This window comes from Sceloporus occidentalis, unplaced genomic scaffold, assembly GCF_023333645.1.
Source record: "Sceloporus occidentalis isolate IW3139 unplaced genomic scaffold, rSceOcc1.0.p SCAF_3, whole genome shotgun sequence".
NCBI classification, from domain to species: Eukaryota; Metazoa; Chordata; class Lepidosauria; order Squamata; family Phrynosomatidae; genus Sceloporus; species Sceloporus occidentalis.
The window spans coordinates 120,399,765-120,424,847 of NW_028316983.1; the positions used below are offsets into that span (position 1 = coordinate 120,399,765).

At 42.4% G+C, this 25,083-nt stretch overlaps 1 protein-coding gene across 1 annotated transcript in view; it reads right to left on the reverse strand.

The window, feature by feature from the left end:
• Nucleotides 1-5,926: 5,926 nt before the first annotated feature.
• The window catches only part of TNN (tenascin N), a 57,283-nt gene continuing 38,126 nt past the window's right edge, over nucleotides 5,927-25,083 (reverse strand). Inside the window, exons 11-14 of the mRNA XM_089518742.1 lie at nucleotides 23,408-23,504; nucleotides 21,866-22,027; nucleotides 18,886-19,049; nucleotides 5,927-6,676 (exon numbers count right to left, since the gene is read on the reverse strand). Coding sequence (XP_089374868.1) covers nucleotides 6,530-6,676; nucleotides 18,886-19,049; nucleotides 21,866-22,027; nucleotides 23,408-23,504 — 570 coding nt within the window. The 3' untranslated portion in view covers nucleotides 5,927-6,529. The remainder of the gene's footprint in view (nucleotides 6,677-18,885; nucleotides 19,050-21,865; nucleotides 22,028-23,407; nucleotides 23,505-25,083) is intronic.

Below are 25,083 nucleotides of genomic sequence, written 5' to 3' on the forward strand. Positions count from 1 at the left end.
CCTGCCACAAGATCATTTCAATACATATATTTTCTGATCAGAGCTTTTGATTGTGCTGCAGAATTCAGCATAAAAAGATTCAAATATGCCAAGATTCTAGGCATATTTGAATCAAAGGTGTATGGGTAATGTCTGATCAAATATTAAGTGAATTAGGAAAAGGAGAAGGATTTGTATGAGTTGAAACTTCAGAGTCTTTCCTACCTCTTTGCCTCTTTCCACAACTAACAAAAACAGAAAAAGCTGTGCAAAATGACCAGTGGAGTCGTGTATCTGGAATCCAGGGACACAATCTCGTGCTAGTACATCTATTTCTGCCATTGTGTTATTTGCACTCAAGCTTCAGCATTTAGTTGCTAGAAGCCCTCCTCCCCCCCATTGTTGCTATAAGGGACCATACAATCTCCTCCATATACTCAGTAAATGTGCAGAAAGTATTGCTGGGAGGTGCAAGCTGTCCATGTCCATTACAGTGCTGCCACACACCCCAGTGAGAAATCCTTGCCAAGAAACAGTGCTCATTTTATACATGTATATGCTTGTAGGAGAACGTCCTCTCATGAACAGCATCCTGACATGAATGAAGAGAGGGAGATGCTGGGCTTTTCTTTTCTTTCATGAGTGGAGCGTGGAGTTAACCTATCCAGCTCCCTCTGTATATTCATTAAACCCATGCAACTGATTATCTTGATCAAATTCACAGGAACTTACAGTCCATGGTGCGTTACAGACCGCCCGTTTGGGGCAGCCTGTATCCGGCCCTTTCCCTGCTGAATCGGGGCCTCAGCTGCCACAATGGCAGCCTCTCAGGCCCCGATCCACTGCTTTCCGGGCCACGGGGAAGCGGCAAAAGGCCACTTCCCCGCGGCCTGGAAAGGGGTGTCCTTGGGGCTTCATGCCCCAAGGACACCCGACGGCGGCACAGAGGAGGAGAAAGGGACCTCTCGGCCCCTTTCTGCCTTGCGTCGCTGGCGCAGCCTTCTAAAGGCTGCACCAGCGATGCAAATCCTGGAAGGAGCTCCATTTCGGAGCTCCTTCCAGGGCCACGGAAAGAGCGCCCCAGGCATCCTCGCATGGCGTGAGAACGTCATGTCCGCGCTGCCCCATTTGGAGGCGACACGTTTGTGATGTCCTAATGGCGGCGCCCATCTAGAATGGGCGCCGCCATTTTGTACGTGCCGTGTACGTACTAGGGTTGGGGACATCTGGAAGAGATGTCCCTGGGCAACCCTAGTATGTACATGGTACGTACTTTAGGCGCATCTGTAACGCGCCCTTGTTACCTTTTGGACAGTGAAGTCATGACCACAAGTATAAGCATCTCCTCTTCCTGCTCATTTATATTTGAGACAAGATCTGCCCTTTCATCTTTCTTTCTCATTCTCCTTTTCCTTTTATTTTTGAATTCTAAACCTCCATTGCATCCTCATCCCAACATTTCCTCTCTTCTGTCATCTTGAAACCTCCTTTCTTCCCAGGCCCTAAGCAGCGCAGCAAAGCCTGATTTCACATCTACAGAAGACCCGCCACATTCACTGGGATTAGGAACACAGGGGAAAGTGGGAAAACTGAAAATAAAACACCACTATCTTTACCTGAGAGAACACCTCTGAAGGAATCTCTTGGTCCTTCAGCACGACACTGTGGTCAACCTCCAGCAGAGTTGTGCTGGAGGACCTAGAAATCATATTAATCATAGAATCATAAGAGTTAGAAGAGACCACAAGTGCTGTACATGAACACACAATCAAATTCGCAGAAGTCAAAACGGCAAATATGGAGGGCTCTCCGTATTCCATGTCCTGCAATACTTGACTATAATCCTTTCAGAGCGTGAGAAATGAAAAGTAGTGTTATCCTGTAAAACCTTGCTTTTCCAGGTTCTCCTATCCCTTCAAAATGATAGGGTTTCCTGAAGCTGGGAGCTTGTGACTTGCCAACGATCCCCCAACAGCTTTTCTTGTAGTCCTTTGGCATTAACAGGGGCATTATTTTTCCCTATGTGCACAGTAAGTATTCAGTATTTGTCATTTTGGGGGGCAAAAATGCTTTGGGGAGTGTTTGGGGGACTTTTCCCATTCCACCCAAATTAGATAATTTTTTCATACTTTTTAAAAATGACTTTCCGCCTAAAAAGCACCAAAACGTATTAAAAACTACTAGAGATAATGGCAACAAGTTTTATTGTAGATTAAAATAATTAAAATAATAATTGTAAGCTGCTCTGAGAACCTTTAGGGCTGAAGGGCAGGTTATAAATACCGTAAATAAATAAAAATAAATAAGTTATTGGGTGTTTGTGTGCATGTATATCAATTCAAAACATGAACTTGCTTTTAGAAGTAATTCTCCAAGTTACATAGGAAAATGCACCATTACCAAGCAGTATGCCCCAATGATTATAGTGGGACTTGCTTCAGAGGGCTGGTCTGTGAAACTCATTTCGGCAAAGGGATAGAGCCATATAACAAATGCTCCTCCTTATGCCAATCATTGTATTTATGAATTTGGAAGAAATTCCAGCATAGACCAACACTTGTGATCAGCACACCATTCAGAAACAGACAACCTCCTGTGGGTCATCCCCAGCAAGGCAACTGCTTGTATATTTTTACACGTTCATAAGAAGCTCTTTTATGCTGGGCTTAGGAGGAGATGTGACTTGCTGCCTTCATATCTGCATTCCAAGATTGCCTTTTTATTGCACGGGTTATTTAAAAAATGAAACCCAACAGAATTCTATTTTAAAATAAATTTATTTTAATGAAATAAACCTGAGTAGTTTTTATATTCTGTCCCAATTGCAGCTATTTCTTTTACTGGATGAAAAAGACAAAATGGAATATTTTTCTAAGTACAGGGATGCAGTTTGCTTAGAGATGAAGAGGAAATGAAATGTAGATTGTGCCTCAATCATGTGACAATCATGAAAGAAACTGTTCTCAACCGATCCAGGCCTGCACAATGTACTCCCTGTGAGACTGATGTCCCCTCACCCCAGGACATGTGTTGGCCAACTCCGTCTGAGTGTCTTTTCCTAAAGATGTCAGCAATCCTCACTCTTCGAGTTAAGAAATACTACGTGTGCAAGAGATGCAAGAACTTAAAATGCATTTAATGACATACATGCAGTTTTAGTACATTATATAAACATCCTTGAATATAGCAATCTTTTACATATTTGCTCAAAAGTCTCATTGAGTTCAATGACACCTCCAAGCAAGTGTTGACAAGGTTATTTGGTGAATAAATTATGACTTTACTAAATAATCTCTATATTAAAATATTACAAAATCTACAGGAAGCACCAACATAGAAAAGTGTATACAAATACATTTGTTCTTACTCACATAGCTAATTAGCTAAATCAAAAATAAATTCGGAGCAGTCTGCAGATCAAAAAAATCTGATACACGGCAGGGGTGGCAGGTGAACTGAAGCTAAAACTTTCTTTAAAGCAAAACTACTATCAAGAAGTTGGAAAGAAACTGATGCTTCAAAAATTTAGGAAACTATACTTTTCTTGTACTTAATTAGCACTTGTATAACATTTAGCATAAAATGTAGGATTTTAAAAATATAGAGACAATGGTTATATTCATTCAACCTAACAAAAATATCTATTTTAAAATGGAAACTGAGGGCCTTAACAGACAGGCCAAAATAAAACTGCTTCGGGTCACTTTGGAAGTATGCTGTTTAAACGACACATGCATCTTAAGTAGGGTTGCCATAAGTCAGGAGCTCCAAACCGGAACAAATGTAGATTTACAAATGTAGGACACATTTTTTTTAAAATGGAGGACACGCCAAAGAAATAATGATTTTTTTAAAAAAATGTTAATATAAATGCATGTTTCTTAGACATGGTCAAAATGGAGGACACTTTGTTATTTAATAACAAAAATAAAATAAAATAACCAAGGCTGGGTTGAATATATTTAAAAATAAAATAAAATAAAATAAAATAAAATAAAATAAAATAAAAAACCAAGGCTGGGTTGTATATATTTAAAAATAAAATTAAAAAAAAAAAAAACCAAGGCTGGGTTGTATATATTTAAAAATAAAAAAAACTTTTCCCTCCCCCTGGCCCAGAGGCCTATCCTCCTCCTTTGCCTCTGCCTCCTCCTCCAAGGCTCCTGACACTGGCCAATGGCAGACTGGGGCTGGAAACTAGGCCAGCCCCTGCTCGTCTGCCATTGGCCATAAGGCTTAGGAGGCAAGCGCTGCCCCTTAAGCCCTGTGCGCAAGCGCGCAAAAGGGGCGAGCGCGCGCTGCTGCCGGCCGTGGCCCAGGCAAGCGCCACGGGCTGCGCAGAAGCTGCGTTGGGGGGGAGGTGGAGGAGGAGCGGTGGAGGTGGAGGGCGGCGTGGTGCAGCCATGGAGGAGGAGGAGGTGAGTGGCCGGCCAGCCGCGTTAACAGCCGCAGTAATGGCCACATGAGCGTGCCCAGCCCGGAGGCTGGGCCCGGCACAAAGGCCGGAATTGGGGGGGAACCGGGCTGGGGCGGGCAGGGCCCCCCCAAAAGCGGGTTTGTCCCGGGGGCTGCCGGGATATGGCATCCCTAATCTTAAACCAGAAGCTACGCCAAAGCTGCGCTCTAGTCCTTAGGATTGGAGTGTGCCTTTGGTGCAGCTTCCGGCCTCTTAGGACACGTGTCATTTAAACAGCATACCTCCAAAGTGACCTGAAGCAGCTTTATTTTGGCCTGTCTGTTCCGGCCCTGAGACACTTTTCTTGGGCCATCCTATGAGTTTCTAGCTGAGCTGAGAGATTGATTGGGATTTTAAACACATATAAACACATATACAGCTTGCTAAGTATACATCCATCACCTTTGCTTGCACCAAAATATAGTCAATATATACAATGTATATATTTATGAAAGGAGTTCAGTTTGTAGGGAGAAAATGAATCTTTTTTCCTCATTCAAGAGCATCCTTTCTGAAGCATTCTGTTACTGGAAAATGAGAAACGCAAAGGAAGCTGTGCTTTATAAATGATAACATGGAGCAGGGGTGGAAACCTGTTATGCTCCCAATGTTGTTTGGCTTGCATTTCCATCACTCATAATTATATAGCCAATGATCAGGAATGATGGAAGTTGTAGTTCACAACACATGGACAGCTACAGATTCCACATCACTGTACTCATTCCAATAACATGAAAAATCCACCAAACAGTGATACCTTTATTGGCCAACCAAAATGCACAATATATATGTTGCAGGTACTCTTAATGAAAGCTAACACTAGATGGCAATGTATCAAAAGCTTAGTAATTACAAAGGCAAGTAATTGGGTTGCCCCACCTAAAGTTGCAGATAATCGAATTTCCTTTTCCATAAAAAAACATCCCTGAAGTCAGAACACTAAATATCTCAGAAAGATTGGTGTGATTTCAACAGGGGCCTCTTTGTGTGTGAGAACATATAGCCCAGATACAAACTTACTGCTGCAATTGAAGCAGAGGCTCAGTTTCCTAAGTACAGCAGAAATGAAGTCTCAGAGAGAAGAGCATGGGGATGGGGGATCTCAGAATTAGGAAGTTACTTTTTTGGACTGCAACTCCCAGATTCCCCCAGCTAGCATCACAGTTGCCATATATGCTTGAGAACAGTGGCAGAGTCCAAATCGATGTTTCCAAGTTCTGCCACAGGTGCACAATGTTACCGCTGTTTATAATGGAAACAGCTTAGCTATACTGCCCCATTTCCCCCTACATTAACTCAGTGATGCTTCTAACAGACAGTATGGTGCAGAGATTGTCATGCAGAGAGAAAGGCAAAGTCCAAATGCAGCAAAGAGTATATCACACACACACACACACACACAAACGCTGAATGAGTTGATTTAAGTAGAAATATATTTTGAAATGGGACCACATCTTCTCAAACACTTTACAGTCTGAAATGTCTGGCTATTTTGTGGTAACTGCTAGCTTGTTGTATAGAAAACAGGTTACAGAAAATACCGCTGAATCAACACCTTTGGTTTTGTAAATCCATATCACAGGAATCAAAGCACAGCAGACTGACCAGGTCCTTGTTCATTCCAGCTGCTGGAGCAAACTAAGCCTTGCAACGTTCATTTTGCTCTGGGTTCCCACACAAGGAAATGCCATAACTGCACCTGAGCTGACAGACACATACAAGCACAGGAGGAAAAGGAAAAGCACTGTTTTGATGGGTTTCTGAGTACAACTGCCAGCATAGCTCAGCCAGTAGGTTCACATTGTCTGAGGGATTCTGGGAGCTGCAGTTTACAAGCTCTGTTAGTTCCCCTCATCAAGAGTGTAAGATATGGTCTGGCTCTTAGTTCTCACCGACTTTTCTAGCTCACTCACAGTGTAGCACATGTTATATGATGTTCTCAGCCAGTTATACCTGAGAATATTTCTGAAGCCTTAAACCAGTTCATGTGATTATACAGGTATTAAAATAAGCCACCCAAGGCCTGACATGCTGTTACATGATTATGCATTTTTGTGTTTGGGTTGGCAAACACAGCACTGCCAAGAAGCAGTTTTAAATTCCAGCCTCCTTCCGCTTCTCCACAAGAGATCTCCTTTTTCTGCCAAAAATTGGGCCAAAGCTATGCGACCGTGGACGGATCTTCATCTCGGTAAAAGGAATGGAGTATAAATGCCCTTTCCATGGTTCCCAGTTCACTCCCTGGAAAGCAAAAATATATAGGACATGGGTGATGTTATACATTCAATTTCTTGAATCTATAGAGAAATGTTCAAATGCTTGGTCATGTTGATACTAACAAATAATCTCATAACACCTAATTTGTGGATTAGGTTTATTGTCAAAACCTTTCCCCTATCAGTCTCTAAATAGCAACCATCATCACCATATTTCTATAGTGCTTCAGAGTGATTGAAGTAGTTCATGTACATTATTTTCCTGTATTCCTTACAACAATCCTACTGATCAGCCAAGCATTATGAGCGTTCTATTGGAGGGGAGGACTCCTTCAAGAGAGGTGGAGGGTGGCTTGCCTAAAGTTGCAAAATAAGTTATTTCTGAAGGGATACGACCCTTGGTATTAAGTACCGTAACATATACCTACTGCAACCCCAGGTGGCCAGAGACTTCGATGTCAGGTGCACAAAGTTGTATATGTTGTGTACAGGGAGAAATTTTCTCCATCACAAGACTAGTACCACAGACAGCCAATGAAACTCACTTGTGAGAGAGCACAGATAAAATGGCATACTTCTTCCCATAGCACATAACTGAACTATAAATTTCAGTACTAAAATTAAAATTAAATATAAATTTTTTATCTCTATCCCGCTTTTTGCCAGGCAATCAAAGTGGCGTACAACAGGTTAAAATACATCCATATATACACAATGCCCCCCCCCCTTAAAACAAGATTAAACAATGTAAGATTAAAAACTACATATTAAAACCGACTAAGCTAAATAAAAATCATCACAGGCAGAGTTCACTGGATGGGAAGTCTTATTTGTGGCCGAGCATTTTATTCTGGGAAGGCTTGCTGGAAGAGATCCGTCTTAATGGCCTTTGTAAAGCTCTCTAGATTGGTGATTTGATATCCGGCAGGCCATTCCATAAGTTGGGAGCGGCTGCAGAGAATGTCCTCTGGGAGGTCGCCATCAACCTGTTTTTAAGGGCTGTAATAAATTCCTCCCTGCGTGATGCAAGGATACCTAGCAATTTGGACAGTGTTAAAAGACATGTTCAAGAAGGATAAGGCATTATAGAATGGAAATGTACCATGTTCCATTCATCCACAATTAAAGAGGTTCCAAATACAGTATATACTATCACCAGAGCAAAGCTACCTTTGTTGCCAGTAATTAGTAGTCATTATTCTAAGGTGTAACTGGATATATTTTGTGCAGTGGAAAATAAGATTTTTTGTGCAGTTGTTGATATTAGCTTTTAAAAGATTATTTCTAAAAACAAGTAAGAAAAAGCTAAATAAAACAAAAATTAAAAGACTGCTGTTATCTTTAAGTCTTTATAACTTTAAATGAACAGTATATTATTTAAATACCAAGTACTTCATGGTTCCACCTGTGGCCAAGGAGGATACACACATGAAGAGCTATCTAGTTACTTTGGCTGAAACTGTGTTGCTGCAGGGATTGTCAACTGCATTTGGCACACCACAGTTGCAAGGTTTAATAGCATCTAGGAAGTCCTCCCTTTCCTCACCAAATTTTGTAATGATTTTCACTATTATTTATTTATTGTATTTACTGCCCACCCTATTCCCAGCAAGGGATCCAAGGTGGTGTGCAGCCTTTTAGAAACACAATACAACTACTAAAAAAATCTTAGTACAGAACACAATTAAACTTATATTTAAAAAAACACAAGTTAACACAAATTAAAGCAGTTTTAAAAACACATTTAAAACATAAAATAGAAACACAATGTTCCCATTAACAGTACTATACTGCAACATATTAAAAACCAAATGCCTCCTTAAATATAAAGGTCTTTACTTGCCTGCAGAAAAACAGCAAAGAGAGACCAATCAGACCTCCAGGGAAGGTTGTTCCACAACTCGAGAGCAAACACAAAAAAGGCTCTCTTCTGGGACCTCACCAGGCATGCCTTGGATGGCAGTGGAACCAAGAGAAAGCCCTTCTCCATGGACCTCCTTTGAAGATCTTAGAGCATGCGTCGGCAACCTACGGCCCATGGGCCACATCCGGCCCACCAAGGCCTTTGGACCGGCCCCAGGCCGGTCCTGCCGCCACCACCGCCACCGCCGCCAGCGTTGCCATAACATTTGGCATTTGGCCCAGGTTTGCCCCAGCCCCCGGGCTTTGATAGTGCGCTGCTGTGGCAGCGCCTTTGGCTGTTGATGTTGCCAGCCGGCAGGCCATCCACCCACCTCCTCTGCCTCCTCCGCCTCCTCCTGCGCCTCTACTGTGGCCGCACAGCCCCCGGGAGTTCCCTGCCTGGGGCCGGAAGCAGCTGCTGCGTGCCTGGCTTGTGTGTGCACGCACGCACGGGGCTGACAAACAGCAGTCCTTCCCTTGAGGCTGGCTGGCCAATAGAAAAAGGCCGGGGGCGTGGCTGTTTCCAGCCCCAGTCGACCATTGGCCAGCCTCAATGGGAAGGCGAGGCTTAGGAGGAGGAGGAGGAGGAGGAGAAAGAGGAGGAGCACTGAACTCAAGCCTCTGGTTCTGGAGGAGCAGGAGGGAAAAGGGCCATTTCCAGGTGCTGTTTGGCGCCGAAAATGAAAAAGAAGAGGAGGAGGAGGAGAAGTAGGTAGGTAGCCATTTCCAACATTCATTTGTTCAACTCTGTCTGCCTTCCTTCATTTCCCTCCCTTGCATTTTTAGTTACTGGATTTCGGGGTCCCTCTGTCTGCCTTCACTTATTTTCCTCCCTTGCATTTTTAGTTACTGGATTTTTGGGCCCCTCTGTCTGCCTTAATTCATTTTCCCTTTTCTGTATTTTTATTAACCAAGGGCAAATCCACTTCTTGTTAAACCACCTTGACATGTTCAAAAGTATTGAGGGCGATTCCATGGTCAGAAATACTAAAAGATAAAGGAGTTCAGGATGGATGGGAGTTTCTCAAAAGAGAGATACTGAAGGCACAATTTCAAACAGTTCCAGTGAGAAAGAAAAACGGGAGGTGTCTCAAGAAACCAGGATGGATGACTAATGGACTTTCAACTGAGCTGAGTTTGAAACGGAACATGTATAAGAAATGGAAAAAGGGGGAAATCACGAAAAAGGAATTCAAAAATATAGAAGGCATGTGTAGGGGTAAAGTCAGAAAAGCTAAAGCGCAGAATGAACTCAATAAAAAGGGCTTTTTTGGATATGTCCGCAGCAAAAGGAAGAAGAAGGAAACGGTAGGGCCACTGCGTGGAGAAGATGGCAAAATGCTAACAGAAGACAGAGAAAAGGCAGAATTACTCAACACCTTCTTTGCCTCAGTCTTCTCAGAAAAGGCAAAGGGTGCTCAACCTGAGGATAATGGAGCAGAGGACAGAATAGGGGAATTTCAGCACAGAATAAGTAAAGAGATAGTAGAGGAACACCTTATTAATCTAAATGAATTTAAGTCTCCGGGACCAGATGAACTCCATCCAAGGGTATTAAGAGAACTGGCAAATGTAATATCGGAGCCATTGGCAATAATCTTTGAGGACTCCTGGAGAACAGGAGAAGTCCCAGCCGACTGGCGGAGGGCAAACGTTGTCCCCATCTTCAAAAAGGGGAAAAAAGAGGATCCCAACAATTATCGTCCAGTTAGTCTGACATCAATACCAGGAAAGATTCTGGAGCAGATCATTAAACAGAGAGTCTGTGAACATCTAGAAGGCAATGCCATAATCACAAAAAGTCAACATGGGTTTCAGAGAAACAAGTCATGCCAGACAAATCTAATCTCTTTCTTTGACAAAATTACCAGCTTGGTAGATGAAGGGAATGCTGTGGATATAGTATATCTTGATTTCAGTAAGGCCTTTGACAAGGTTTCCCATGACATTCTTGCAAACAAGCTTGTAAAATGTGGGCTAGACAAAGGAACTGTTAAATGGATCTGTAATTGGTTGACCGGCCGAACCCAAAGGGTGCTCAACAATGGCTCCTTTTCATCCTGGAGAGAAGTGACCAGTGGGGTCCCACAGGGATCTGTCCTGGGCCCAGTGCTATTCAACATCTTTATCAATGACCTGGATGACAGAATTGGGAGCATACTTATCAAATTTGCAGATGACACCAAATTAGGAGGAATAGCTAATACCCCAGAGGACAGGATCAAGATTCAAAATGACCTGAATAGACTAGAAAGCTGGGCCAAAGCTAACAAAATGAAATTCAACACAGAGAAATGTAAGGTATTGCACTTAGGGCGGAAAAATAAAATGCACAGATATAGGATGGGTGACACTTGGCTGAATGAAACTACGTGTGAAAGGGATCTAGGAGTCCAAGTAGACCACAAGTTGAACATGAGTGAACAGTGTGATGCGGCAGCTAAAAAGGCCAATGCTATTTTAGGCTGCATCAATAGAAGTATAGTGTCTAGATCAAGAGAAGTAATAGTGCCACTGTATTCTGCTCTGGTCAGGCCCCACCTAGAATATTGTGTCCAGTTCTGGGCGCCACAATTCAGAAAGGACATTGAGAAACTGGAGTGTGTCCAAAGGAGGGCGACAAAAATGGTGAAGGGTCTGGAAACCATGCCCTATGAGGAACGACTTAGGGAGCTGGGGATGTTTAGCCTGGAGAAAAGAAGGTTAAGAGGTGATATGATAGCCCTGTTTAAATATTTGAAAGGATGTCATATTGAAGAGGGAGCAAGCTTGTTCTCTGCTGCTCCAGAGAACAGGACCCGGAACAATGGATGCAAGCTACAGGAAAAGAGATTCCACCTGAACATTAGGAGGAACTTCCTGACAGTAAGGGCTGTTCGACAGTGGAATGCACTCCCTCGGAGGGTGATAGAGTCTCCTTCCTTGGAGGTCTTCAAGCAGAGGCTGGATGGCCATCTGTCAGGGATGCTTTGAATTGGACTTCCTGCATGGCAGGGGGTTGGACTGGATGGCCCTAGTGGTCTCTTCCAACTCTATGATTCTATGATTCTATGAAAATGCATAGCCATGTTACCCCATGTTAAGCATTAAACCCAAAGGGTTTGGTTATGCAATAAGTCTCTCTGTTGGGGATGCTTTGATTGAGAGTTCCTGCATGGCAGGGGGTTGGACTGGATGGCCCTTGCGTCTCTTCCGACTCTATGATTTTATGATTCTATGAAATTTGCAAGAAGCCATGGGAAATAAAGCCATATGAAATGCTCAAATGTGCTGTCGTGTTTTTTGGAATGGGGGAGGGGGGGTTGGCCAGAAAGGGAAGTACATTTCTGCCATCTGTCTAGGATAATGCCAAAATGTCCTCCATTTTGATCATGCCTAAGAAACATGCATTTATAGTAACATTTTATAAAAACCAGCAACTTTTTTCGCATGCCCTCCATTTTAAAAATATATCCTACATTTGAAAAAAGTCCTACATTTGCCCTACATCTGTCCCGGTTTGGAGACAAATTTTTTGGCTTCGGCCCCCCAGATGTCTCAGGGACAGCAACCCGGCCCCCAGCTCGAAAAGGTTGCCTACCCCTGTCTTAGAGCTTTGGGCAGGCTCATATAGAGAGTTATGGTTTCATTACCTCATCCTCAGGAATATTGCAGTATATCTTCAGTCATTGCCTCAGTGGGCTGTCTCTGGGCAGACGTACACATGCTATAAGTTTCTGTTTCTGTGAGTTGAATTTTTAATTGCTGCTTATACAATGCAAACATCACACAGCAGTATTTTTCTGTTCTTTTTTCCCCAGAACAGCAACTTTGTAAATGATTTCTTAAGCAAGAACTTAAAAGTTCTGTAGCAGAGTTAAATTCTTTTGTATCATGCAAAGTCCTGTATTGCAAAGCATTATAATAGATATCTGACTGCCATAATCATCATCATCACCAGCAGCATCATTTCCTGCCTTTTCCCAAGTCTGGGAATCAAGGCAGCTTACAAAAGGTAAACAGATACAGGTGACAAAATTTGTGTCATACAAAGGTTAAAAATGTAACTATCAATAAAAATAAAACCAGTTAAAGCATAATCATTAAAGTAACAATAACAAATATAAGCAACAGAGCACATGAAAGGCCCTTTCCCTTGAGCGGTCCACTCAATTATCCTCATCGGAGGCTTTCAAAAAGGCCCTTCTCTTCCAGCAGGCCTTCCCAGATTGATCATGTCCAGAATCCTCACCACTTTCTCACTCGTGGGTTGTACAAAATTTTGATGTATTGTTACATATATTTTACCTATGTTTTATTGTTTAATTTTAAACCGGGAGGGAGGGTTAGGCTAGGGTTTTGTGGGTTTACTGTTTTATCATTGTGTATTGTATAATCATGTTGTTACCTGCCTCGATCCCCAAAACGGAAGAGGCGGGATGTAAATAAATTTTCATTCATTCATTCATTCATTCCGCACTCAAAGGTTTGCCAAAGCAAAGAGATATTAACTTGCTTACCAAAATCTCTCTAGAAATCTGATGAAGTAGACTGGATCTACAAAAGCTTATGCTACCAGCATCTTTCTCTCAAAGATGCTACAAGATCCCTTTGTATACTGGTACAGAATAACCTGACCACGGACCTTATCACACTAGCAAAATCCAATTCAAACATGGGATTTAAACTAGATTTTTAATTTTTTTTTAAAAAAACCCATAAATGTGGGAAGTTTATCATAAGACATTCCTACGAACATGAAATAATGCGAAAATAAACCGAAGGTGAAACGGAGAAAAACGGCAGCTTTTTACTTTTGGAACTTCCCGAAAGTAAAAAGCTGCCATTTTTCTCCATTTAACCTTCGGTTTATTTTCGCATTATTTCACATTTGCAGGAATGTCGTGTGATGAACTTCCCACATTTGTGGGTTTTTTAAAAAAATTAAGTCTAGTTTATATCCCGTTTCTCAACGGGATTCCGCTAGTGTGATAAGGTTCCATGTCTTTGCTTTCTAGGAAAGGAGTTCCAGAAGTTGGAAGCAGAAAAAGCCTCTCAATGGCTGTGTTTCCACCAGATCTAACTGTGAGGGCAATGGTACAGAGAGGAAGTACTCTCCAGAAGATCTCAAAACACAGGCAGGCTCACAAAGGGAGATGTGGTCATTCAGATAATCTGGATCTAAACGATATAGGGCTCTAAGTCATAACCAATACTTTGAACAATGCCCAGAAACAGACTGGCAGCCAGTGGAGCTGTTGCAATAAGGGAGCTGTGTTGTAGACAGCCCTAGTTAACAATCTGTCTGTAGCTATTAGACCAGCTTAAAATGCCAAATGCTCTACAAAGGCAGCCCCACATAGAACACATTACAGTAATGCAAAAAGGATGTAACTAAGACACATGTCACTGTGTCCAAATGTCTCAAGAAATGGGCAGTGCTGGAGTTCAAGCCTTAACTGTGCAAGACGACTCCTGGCCATCACAGAAACCTGAGCTTTCAGGGCTCAGTGTTTAGTTCAGGAGTACATCCAAGCATGACTATAGAACCATGGCAGCTTCCTTGAACTGAGGTAAAAAGGAGTACCGTATATACTCAACTATGTCGACCTCATGTATAAGTCGAATGCAAGGTTTGGGGCCAAAATTATTTATTTTGATATGACCCACGGATAAGTTGAGGGTAAAATCTAGGGGCATGTAACAAAGGATAGAAAGGATGATGCAAAGGAAAACAATGCCAAAGAAATTACAAAATTCTAGCAGGCATAACTATTGGTGCTCCAAATAAAGGCTGGATGGATGAAAAAATAGAGGACTAGTGATTCCAGGACAGGTTACATTTTTGCCTTTCACCAGGGAATTGTTCCTTTATTAAAATAAGTGTTGAACTACACTTCTTACAGTACCTATATTGACCCATGGATAAGTCGACTCAGGTTTTTTTGGGTCAATTTTCTGGCTAAAATTTTTAGACTTTTACATGAGTATATACAGTAACAGAGTTGGGGGTCATCCACATACTGATAGCACTGAACCCCAAAACTCTGGATGACCTCGCCTAATCCTTCCATGTGTATGTTTAAAAAATCACTGAGTACAAAACCAAATCCCAAGTTCAATCCACAGGTCAACAGCCATTATCATACAGCATCAACTTCTGAGTTCATCCCTTGAAAAAGGAAAGGAGCCACTGTAAAATTGTGCCTCAGTCACATCCCTGCAAGGTAGCCCAAAAAGATACCATAGTTGATGATATCAAAAGCCATTGAGAGGTCTAGCACAGCCAACAGAGACATGCTCTCCTTGACCAGTTTCTGGCATAGCCCACTCACCAAGGCAATGGAGGCTGATTCTGTTTGAAACCAGATTAGAATAGATCTAGATAATACATCTCATCCAGAAATCCCTGGGACAGCCACTACATACTCTCCCTGCCCGCCATGGGATATTGGAAACTGGCTAGTAGAATAACAGAATCACAGAGTTGGAAGAGACCTCAAGGGCCATCCAGTCCAACCCCCTGCCATGCAGGAACACACAATCAAAGCACTCCTGTTATCGAATCTGGAATTTTATAAAAACACTCCCACAAATCCCTATCCCAAAATGCATCTGCAGAGGTAATCAGGTGCTCCTTCTTCCCTGGCATCGCTTAATCATAGAGGCTTCTAAGCAAGTCCTGCATCTATAGTGTGACGGTATGTCTCCTTATGACCCTAATGGAAAGGCGTTATGGGAGATGCCCCTCGGCTGCCATGACCTGAAAGTGGAGAGACCATGTAGGCAGCAAGCCTTAATTAGGAGTTGCAAACAGGAAGATTCCTCCTAGATGACTAGGAGATGTTTCAGAGATACAAACCATTCCAGTATCGATAGTCTTCCCATGGCAGAGGATGCCTATAGATCAAGTGATGTATAAATTTGGTTTTGCTTTGAAGTAGGAAAACAACCTCCGCTAAAGCAAAGACAAACCCTATAAAAACCATTGCAAGTCCTTTGCTCTCTGCTCTGCCTTGAAATACAGATGGCTCTTAGTCATCTGAGTTTCGATGCAGTTCCAAACCCCCTCCCCTTTTCCTTTTCCCATCTCCTGTGTTCTGCGCCCTGACTCAAACGGACTCTTTGTCAGTTTGTGTTACAGGACCAAATTCCTTCCCTTTTTCTTCCTTCCCCTGTCTATCTACTGTGTTGCTGCATGGTGAAGATCTGAAGGAAACCAGCAAGTGAGTATTTCCATTAGTTTGGCCCATTGTATTCTGTCCCATGCTACTCACTTTTATCTTCCATTAGTCTTGCATGATCATGTGAATGCTTGTGTTTTATATGTGTGTGCCCCCTTCCCATTAATAAACTAGATATAATTGAAAGAGTCTGCCTCTGCGCTGTTTCATTGGAATATCCGACCCCTCCATAAACACTTTGGGATCTGGTCCAAAAGGGGGTACTTGTAAGGAGCCCCATGACTGATGAGTTGAGCTAATTAATATTCCCCAAATTTGAGCAATCATCCTTACACTCCTGACAAATGGTCATTCACGCTCTGCTTTAAAACCTCCAAAGGAGCATGAGTAAAAGTTTTAATTTTAAAAATAATCATTAATTACGCAAGAGTGGAGAATTTGATTTCATTTTTGTATTAAGGAAAATAGTTGGGCTAAATCATGTCTCAACCCCTCCGTAGGAAGTCACTATGTTCTTGTAGTAATGTGGTCTTTGTACTTGGTGTTGTGGGGTTGTTTAGAGAGGGGTAGTGTTGAATGTTTGTATTGTATGTTATTGTTATTGTTATGGATTTGCATGTAGACATGTATGTTTTTATATATATGTACGGTAAACTTTAATAAAGATTATTTAAAAAAAAAAACCTCCAAAGGAGGAGAGTCCACCAGTCTCTCAAGCAGCATGTTCCACTGCCAAGCACTTCTTATCACAGGTATCCAATATGGTGAGATCCAGGGAGGGCTTTTTCAGCAATGGCCATAAAACTGCATCCTTCAGGCAAGATGAAACTCTACCTTGTTTTAGCATATACTGACCACATCCACTCCTTGCTCAGACAGTTCCCCTCTAGTTTTTTTTTAAATAAGCCAGGAAGGGTTTAATACACATGTGGCAGTCCTTGCCTCTCCGAAGAATCCTGTCCATCTCAGGCTGTATAAATTTAAATGTACCCAAGATTTTTGGACCATCAAAGGCCAAAGTTACACCCACTGGATCTATATCAATTATAGCTTCCAAGTCATCACATATTTTTGACATGGGCTCCTTTCTTTGCATTTCTTCCATCCCCTCAATCAGCAACATTTCCCCAAAGACCCACCTAGGTCTGTTTTGATTTGTTATGCATTGGTTTACATTAATTTTCTTTGAAGTCTCTTCTTATTTATTTGACTACCTTTTAGTGGTGTCTTGGTGTGTTGTCATCTCCTGTCATCTTGTTGGAACTATGTTTGTCATGACTGTTTGCCTTAAATTTCCTTATATGTCTTCTTATTTTCCTTTTTATGTATTTTTATTATTTATTTTTGTACTATGTAGTATGTTCATGTTGAGTCTCCCTTATCAGAAATGCTTGGGACCAGAAGTGTTTTGGATTTCGAAGTTTCTTCTGATTTTGGACTACCTGAATATACATAATGAGATATCTTAGAGATAGGACCCAAGTCTAAACATGAAATTAATTTATGTTCCATATACACTTTATAAACATAGCCCAAAGTTAATTTTAAACACAATATTTTTTAGTAATTTTGTATATGAAACAAATTTTGCATACACTGAATCATCGGAAACCAAAGGTGTCACCATCTCAGCCACCTCTGTGGACTATTTTGGATTTTGGAATATTTTGGATTTCAGAATTCTGGATAAGGGAGACTCAACCTATAGATGCATTTATTATTTCCTTTAATTTCCCTTCTGTGTGCATTACTTTATTTTACTACTATCATTTTTTTTTCATTTCTTATTCCTCCCCTCAACATTTCCTCAGTCACACCAAACTGAATTTCCCCCATTTCACTGTCCTCTTTGCATATCACATTCCCCTTTGAATGTTTCCTTCTGAGGCCGTATTTTAAAGAGTTGTTTTTTCTAAGCATGGGTCCTACCTTTGCTGCTATAGTAATCCACTTTTATCCGCAGTTTTGCTTTCTGCAGTTTCAGTTACCTACAGTCAATCATGGTCTTAAAGTATCACTGGTATAGGGGTTTAGTATTACCCATGGTTACAGGCATCCACTGGGGGTCTTGGAACATATCCCTAATGGATAAAGCAGGCAATAGTGTACGGAGAGCAAATACCCCAACCCTCTCATACCACCTAAGGGGCAAAGCTGGTATCTGATGTGTTGCTCTGCCGTGCTCTTGCTACTGTCTGCCACCCGAGGGACTAAACTAGGGTTTTAGATGCTGCTCCATAATGCTCTGAATCCCAGCTTCCTCCCTAGGCTGGGATTTCAGGTGCCACCTGGTGGAAAATCATTACAACAACATCACAACCTGATGTCATGACAATGAGAGGTGGAGAAGATGAAAACTCTTCCCACTGCTAGGGAAATTTGAACTATTCAAAGTTTGTACACAGCTAGATGCATTATGTCCACAGAACCAAACGAACCTTATATCTAAGCAACTAAACAGCTGTCACTGCTTAATATGAAGTGAATTGTTTCTTATTTTTAACAAGTAAGGCATTCATCATATAGAGATCTGCCCTCTGGTAAAGCACAAGAAACCAGAAGGCCAGTATCAAGGAGACACTTCTTCCCAATCTGCTGGGCTGTTGTTGTTGTTGTTGCAAGCCTTCAAGTCATTTCTGACTTATGGAGATCATAAGACAAACCTATCATGGGGGTTCAGGGGGAGGTTGCCTTTGCCTTCCTCTAAAGTGGAGAGAGTGTGACTTGCCCAAGGTCACCTAGTGGGTCTCTGTGGCAAAGTGAGGATTCAAACCTTAGTCTCCTCAAACCAATACACTACACAGGCTGACATCTGCTGAGCACCACATTTTATTTTGCATCTTCTATGATACATTGCATCACTACACAAAATAAGATTACCAGAGTAAAAACTGGAGAACGCTTAAAAGGTTGCACAGAATGAAAATTTCAGCTGGTATAGCTTATCATACAACCAGGTAAGAAACTACTCCTGCAGAAATTCTCTCTTCTACACAACCATTAAAGTATCAGAGCCATCTTCGGTTTTCACTCTGGCAACCCTAATGCAAAGTAAACCATGGTGCTAGACAGAGTTTCCTTGGTAACTGCTGTCTGGTTTCTTGTGCACTTAAAAAGCAGGGTGCCCAGTGCAGACAAAAGGACTAATAATACAGGGTCTGGTACTCACCTCACTGTGCTTGTCGTCTCCATATTTGCCATTGGGATTGGCCAGGTGGCAGTTCTTATACCACCAACCACCATGGTGTGTCATCGCACAGTTGCTGATTGCAATGTCATTGTCCCTGTCCCAGGTTGTGAATTTATAACCATGATGGTACGTCATAGCGTCCCCTTAATTGGGAGGAGAAAAGAAACATTAGAACCATGTTTACTTCTTGAACACATTTGGTGGAGCAATAGTTAAATGCCTGTACTGTAGCTACTCACTCAGAAACTTCAAGGTTGCGAGTTCAATGCCACCCAAGGGCTCAAGCTCGACTCAGGCTTGCATCCTTCCGAGGTCGCTAAAATGAATACCCAGCTTGTTGGGGGAAATTAGCTTACACATTGTAAACCGCTTAGGGAGTGCTTAAGTGCACTGATAAGCAGTATAGAAATGTAGTTGCTATTGCTATTGCTTGCTATTCCTGACATAAGAACTGAGAAGATATACCCATAAGAGATGTCAGAAATATAACAGAGCACATTTCACAGTCCCGTATATTCTGCTCTAGCCATCTGAAAGCAAAATAGATTCAGAGGATAGCACAAATTATATTTCATACTAGCTATTCTTATCAAAATGAGCAACTGTCTTGATGAAAGGGGGAAGTATTGGTTGAAATCCTCTGGGCTGCAAATACTCTTATGGGCCTTTTACCAGGAAGTCTACAGTATCTCCTTGTGTGCAACACCTTTGTGCAAGGCTCCACAATGGCAGCCAGAGAGCCCCCAGGCACACCCATGCAGCTAACCAGTGGCCAGATGCGGGTGGCAGAGCTGTACCCAGGCATTGTCTAGCTGCCACTGTACCACTGGGTACGAAGAGCAGACTTTGCCCTCCCAGACATCTGCTGATGGTTCCAGCCACAGACTGGCTATGTGGAGTGCACCTAGGTGCTCTCCTGCTGCTGTTCCAGAGTCAGGGAAGGAGAAGGACCTCTCGCCCTCCAGCATAATACAGCCTCTAATAGGATCCCCACTGTGGATACCTGATGGCAAACTTTATTCCTTGCCAGTAATCATGAGTGATTATAGAAAAACACTGGAATGAAAGACACAGTTAAATAAAACAACAAATTACAATACAAGATAGAGTTAATTAAAACAACAAGTATTCCAGAAAGTATTTGCTCCCACAGAATTTAGTAACATCAGTTTTTTTCCCCTTGGGAATAGTTAGTTATAGTTAGTAAATAGCGGGCTCTCCATATCTACAGATTCTCTATCCATGGATTGAACCATCCATGACTTGAAAATGCTCCAAAAAGATAGAAATTCCAAAAAGAAAACCTTGATATTTCTATTTTATATAAAAGACACCATTTTACTACAGTGGACCCTTCCCTTGTGCAGGGGGATCCGTTCCAGATCCCCCTGCATAAGGGGAATTTCGCATATGCTTGAGCCCGCGCACCATTCCCCTTTCCGGGGTGCACCAAGACCTCTTCCAGCGTGACTTTCAGCATATGCTGAAAGCCGCATTAGTCACACCCGCATATAACACAGGTGCACTGTATGTCATTTTATTTCATGGGACTTGAGCATCCATGGATTTTGTTACCCATGGGGGGTCCTGGAACCAAACCACAGCAGATAACAAGGGCCCACTTTAAAAATGTTTTAGTAGCACGCAGCACTGAGTTCTTTAGTGCTGGAAACTGTGTAACTCTATTCTCGCAGAAAAGTGATTTGTAGAAATTGGCAAACTGCAATACAGGACTAGCAAAGATGTCTGAGGCTTTGTCATAACCATCTATTCAGTGACGTCACTATCTTTGGTGACACCTGGTGCGGTGGACTGCCCCTCCACCTTCTGCTAATTTGTTCATCTACACCCCCTCCCCCAGCTTCCCTCCCCCTCCCCACGGTTGGCCAGTTCCCTCTCTGCAGCCACTTCCCCTCCCCAGCCACTGCTCAGGGTGGCCAGGCAGGTGAGGGAGCATGGGAAACATAAGGGACATGTGTCACCCCTCCTTCTCTTCTATTGCTGAAGCTTGCTTTCCAAGGAGAAAGCCCCATGATGGAGCAGCCAAGAAAGGCACGCACTTGCCCATCCTGCACTGAAGGGGTAGGAGGACCCAACCAGATGTCCCCCCTCCTCTGGGGTGTCACCTGGTAAGGTACGCACTCCCCCCCATGACGCCACTGTATCTCTTACCTATTGAATAATTATTTTGGTTGGATAGGTAAATAAATATTAATTACTCTTTAAATATCAGGACCATACTCTAATTTTGTGTAATTGTCCATTCTATGCTCTTTTTATTCTGTTACACAGATGGTCAGCAGTATATGAGACTTCTTCTACACTGTCATTGGTCTAGGTACCCCTGGAAGAAACTGTCCCCAGCCAGGCGTTTCGAGGCAGTGGCAGCAGTGGCAACATCTCTCTGGAGCTGCCAGCTGTCATGAGACAGTGGGAGGAGTGGGGAAATGAGAGAGAGAGAGTCCTCATCTCCCTCACCAGAGGGGAAAGATGAAGCCAGGCATGCAGGATTTAATCCCGGGTCTATTCACATATTATTTACACTGCCGATGATGCAAATCTTCTGAAAAAACTCAGAGAAATATCCAGTACTGATTATCCTGGGTTAAGTGATTCTTTTTGCAGCCCCCCTGCCCTGCCCAAACTCAATCAGGTGCATTCGGGCTGCATGTGAACAACGGAGGTTCAACCCAGATTCATCCTGGGTTATTTTCACAATCTGAATAGCCCCCCTAGTCACTAATATACATTAATATAATAAATTCATCAAATGAACTTATGGAGCAGAGATGGGGGGAATAAAGGGTTATCAGTTGTTTTCATTAGGAATATGCTGATAAATTCTTTGGACCCAGGTCCTATTTAATGAATCAGCCCCACAAAGTGCGAAAAAAAGGGACCCTAGCTGATTCCCTTGTAACACAGAACACGTCTAGCAAAAGTAAAAAGCTTTTCTTACCAGCTGTGCCTCTGTACTTTCCCACAGAGAGCCTATATCGCTCTCTGCTCGTGCCCACTTGGAATAGGTCATAGACAGCATAGGCAGATTCATTGTGTGTTCGTAAATCCACCCTCATCTCATAAGGGGCAGAAGTGGTGAGTTCATGCAGCTTTTCAAGACCTAAAAGACACAAAGTAGTAGTAGTAGTAGTAGTAGTAGCAGCATTTATTTGTATCCCGCTAGTCCCAAAATTGGGAGTCAAAGCAGCCCACAATTTAAAAGAACAATACAATTAATTAGTGTATCAATTAAATAATCCCTACTGCAGACTTGCAAACAGTCTCCTGGCTGATGATCTAGAATGAGCACAAATGAACAAGTTGTTGGACTGTACCTCCCATCAGCGCTTGCCAGCATAGCCAATGGTGAGATATAATGGGATCTGTAATCCAAATATATGGAAGGCTATTGCTGTCCTCTCCTGGTTTTGATATCATTGAACACATAGAACATTTCAGTTTAAATCAGTCAAGCTTTGCCCCAAGCCTCTGATTCAGTGGCACAGCTACTGGCTGCAGACTAGGTCCCCAAAGCCTAGAAGGTGTCTCAGAGAAGCTACCATCGCATCTTTTGTACAACTTACAAAACCAACTTGGCCTTTGGCTAGAATGTACAAAACCAGCATTTTCATTTCTCCAGAGGGCTCTGGGGTCCTCCCTCCCCGCAAATGAACCCAGAGTCACTCTGAGGAAGACATCAGGCAAGACAGCAGCTTTGCTTTGCAACATAACAAAATTCTTCTTTAAATTCTAAGCAAAGAAAGAAAAAGAAGGTGCTATCCATTCTATTCCTGCTTAATAAAGTGGGAGAGGGCGAGCAAAGGCAGAGAGAGGGAGGAAGAATTAATACCATGGGTTTAAGAAGAAGCAATATAAGGAAGAAGGGAGAGAGCCTGCACTGGTAAAAACATGGAGATACAGCAAAAGAGAATGTGCTTGGGAGCAGAAGATTCAAAAGAAGAAGTGGACCCTGGGAAAGTGGATTTCTCAAGAGCCTCTTTTCATCCTGCCAAGAGTAAGTACATCAAAGGTTGGGGATGTGTGGCAGATTGAGAGAGACAGAATCATAGAGTTGGAAGAGCCCACAAGGGCCATCCAGTCCATCCCCCTGCCATGCAAGAACTCTCAATCAAAGCATCCCAGACAGATGGCCATCCAGCCTCTGTCCTTCCCCTGTCACTAGGACACTGTTGCACTTCCAACACTGCTGACAAGAGAAACAGGGGGAAATCTTGCTCCTTTCAAACTGCTGTTGATGCTAGTGCCAAGTGAGCTGTTCATTGGAGTTTGATGGGGAAACCAAGGCTGGAAGTCAGAGAGCTTGTAGTGAGAGGGAAGCTTCATGGGAAATGGAATAAGTTTGGGTTTGTTTGAAAATATTAAGCCTGGGGTGGGAAAAACATCAGCCAACTAGTGCTAGCCAGAAATGCATGTATTTGTTGCCCCTTTTCCAAAGTCTGCTCACTCTTCCCAAATTATACACAAAATACAGATACAGTACCAAGCCAAAATTCCCCACTAGGGTCTCCAAAGCCTTCAACGTAATTCCTCCAGCGCTTATAGAAATCCAGTTGTCCCGAATTCCTCCTCTGAAACACCTGCAGAAGCAAGCAGAAGCCAGGTGGTTTATCTGATTTCCTGAACAATGACTTCTAAGTACTGAGTGAGATAACAGATTAAAAGATATGGTGCTGAATAATAACAGAGTAGGACCCCCTAGACTAAAAAGCACCATTACTATAATTTTCAAGAACTATCCCCATCTGGATTTCCTTTTACATTTTGGAACTCTAAATGTGTTGCGGAGCATTAACTTCTCTTCCTGTTATGATTTCTTCAGCTGATTCACTTGTCAAGTTTACTGCAGTTTTGGACTCACCTCTCGCCCGCTCTACCCAATTTACAGATTATTGGCCTCTGGCCTCCATGGTCCCTGTGGGCAATGATATATCTGTGGGCTTCTATATTGGGCACCATAAATCTGGATGTCCCTTCCTTTCTCAAATAATAATAATAGTAATAATAATGTGCAAATAGGTGCAAAGCAAAGCAAAGCAAAATATGGGACCTTAGAGACATTTTTTCTTCTGCTGCTCCTAGATTGTAGAATTACCAGCCAGAAGAGATTTGACAGCTAATTACTCTATCCAGATTAAAACAGTAATAAAGGCCAGGAACTTCATGCAGGCTTATCCAGATGATTTTTAAATTATGAATTTTAAATTACGAATTTTACATGTGGATTGTTTTAGAATGTGTAGGTCTTACTTATCCTTTTGAACTGTTGCATGTTTTAGTTAATGTATTTTAATTGATGTTGTGCACTGATTTCATAGAATCATAGAGTTGAAAGAGACCACAAGGGCCATCCAGTCCAACCCCATTCTGCCATGTGGGAAATCTGAATCAAAGCATACCCAACAGATGGCCATCCAGCCTCTGTTTACAGACCTCTAAGGAAGGAGACTCCACCACTCTCTGAGGGAGTGTGTTCCGCTGTCAAACAGCTCTTACTGTCAGGAAGTTCCTCCTAATGTTGAGGTGGAATCTCTTTTCCTGTAGTTTGAATCCATTGTTCTGGGTCCTGTTCTCTGGAGCAGCAGAAAACAAGCTTGCTCCTTCCTCAATATGACACCCCTTCAACTACTTAAACAGGGCTATCATATCACCCCTTAACCTTCTTTTCTCCAGGCTAAACATCCCCAGCTCCCTAAATAGTTCTTCATAGGACATGGTTTCTCAACCTTTCACCATTTTCATCCTCCTCCTCTGGACATGCTCCAGCTTTTTGAACTGTGGTGCCCAGAACTGGACACAATATTCCAAGTGAGGTCCAACCAAAGCAGAATAGAGTAGTACTATTACTTCCCTCAATCTAGACACTATAGTTCTATTGATGCAGCCTAGAATTGCATTGGCTTTTTCATGTGCTGCATTACACTGTTAACTCATGCTCAACTTGTGGTCTACTAGGAATCCTAGATCCCTTTTGTGTGTACTGTTGTCAAGCCAAGTGTCCTCCATCCTATATCTATGCATTTCATTTTTTCTCCCTAAGTATAGTGCCTTGCATTTCTCCATGTTGAAATTCATTTTGTTAGTTCTGGCCCAGCTTTCTAATCTATTAAGATCATTTTGAACCTTGATCCTGTCTTCTGGAGAATTAGCTACTCCTTC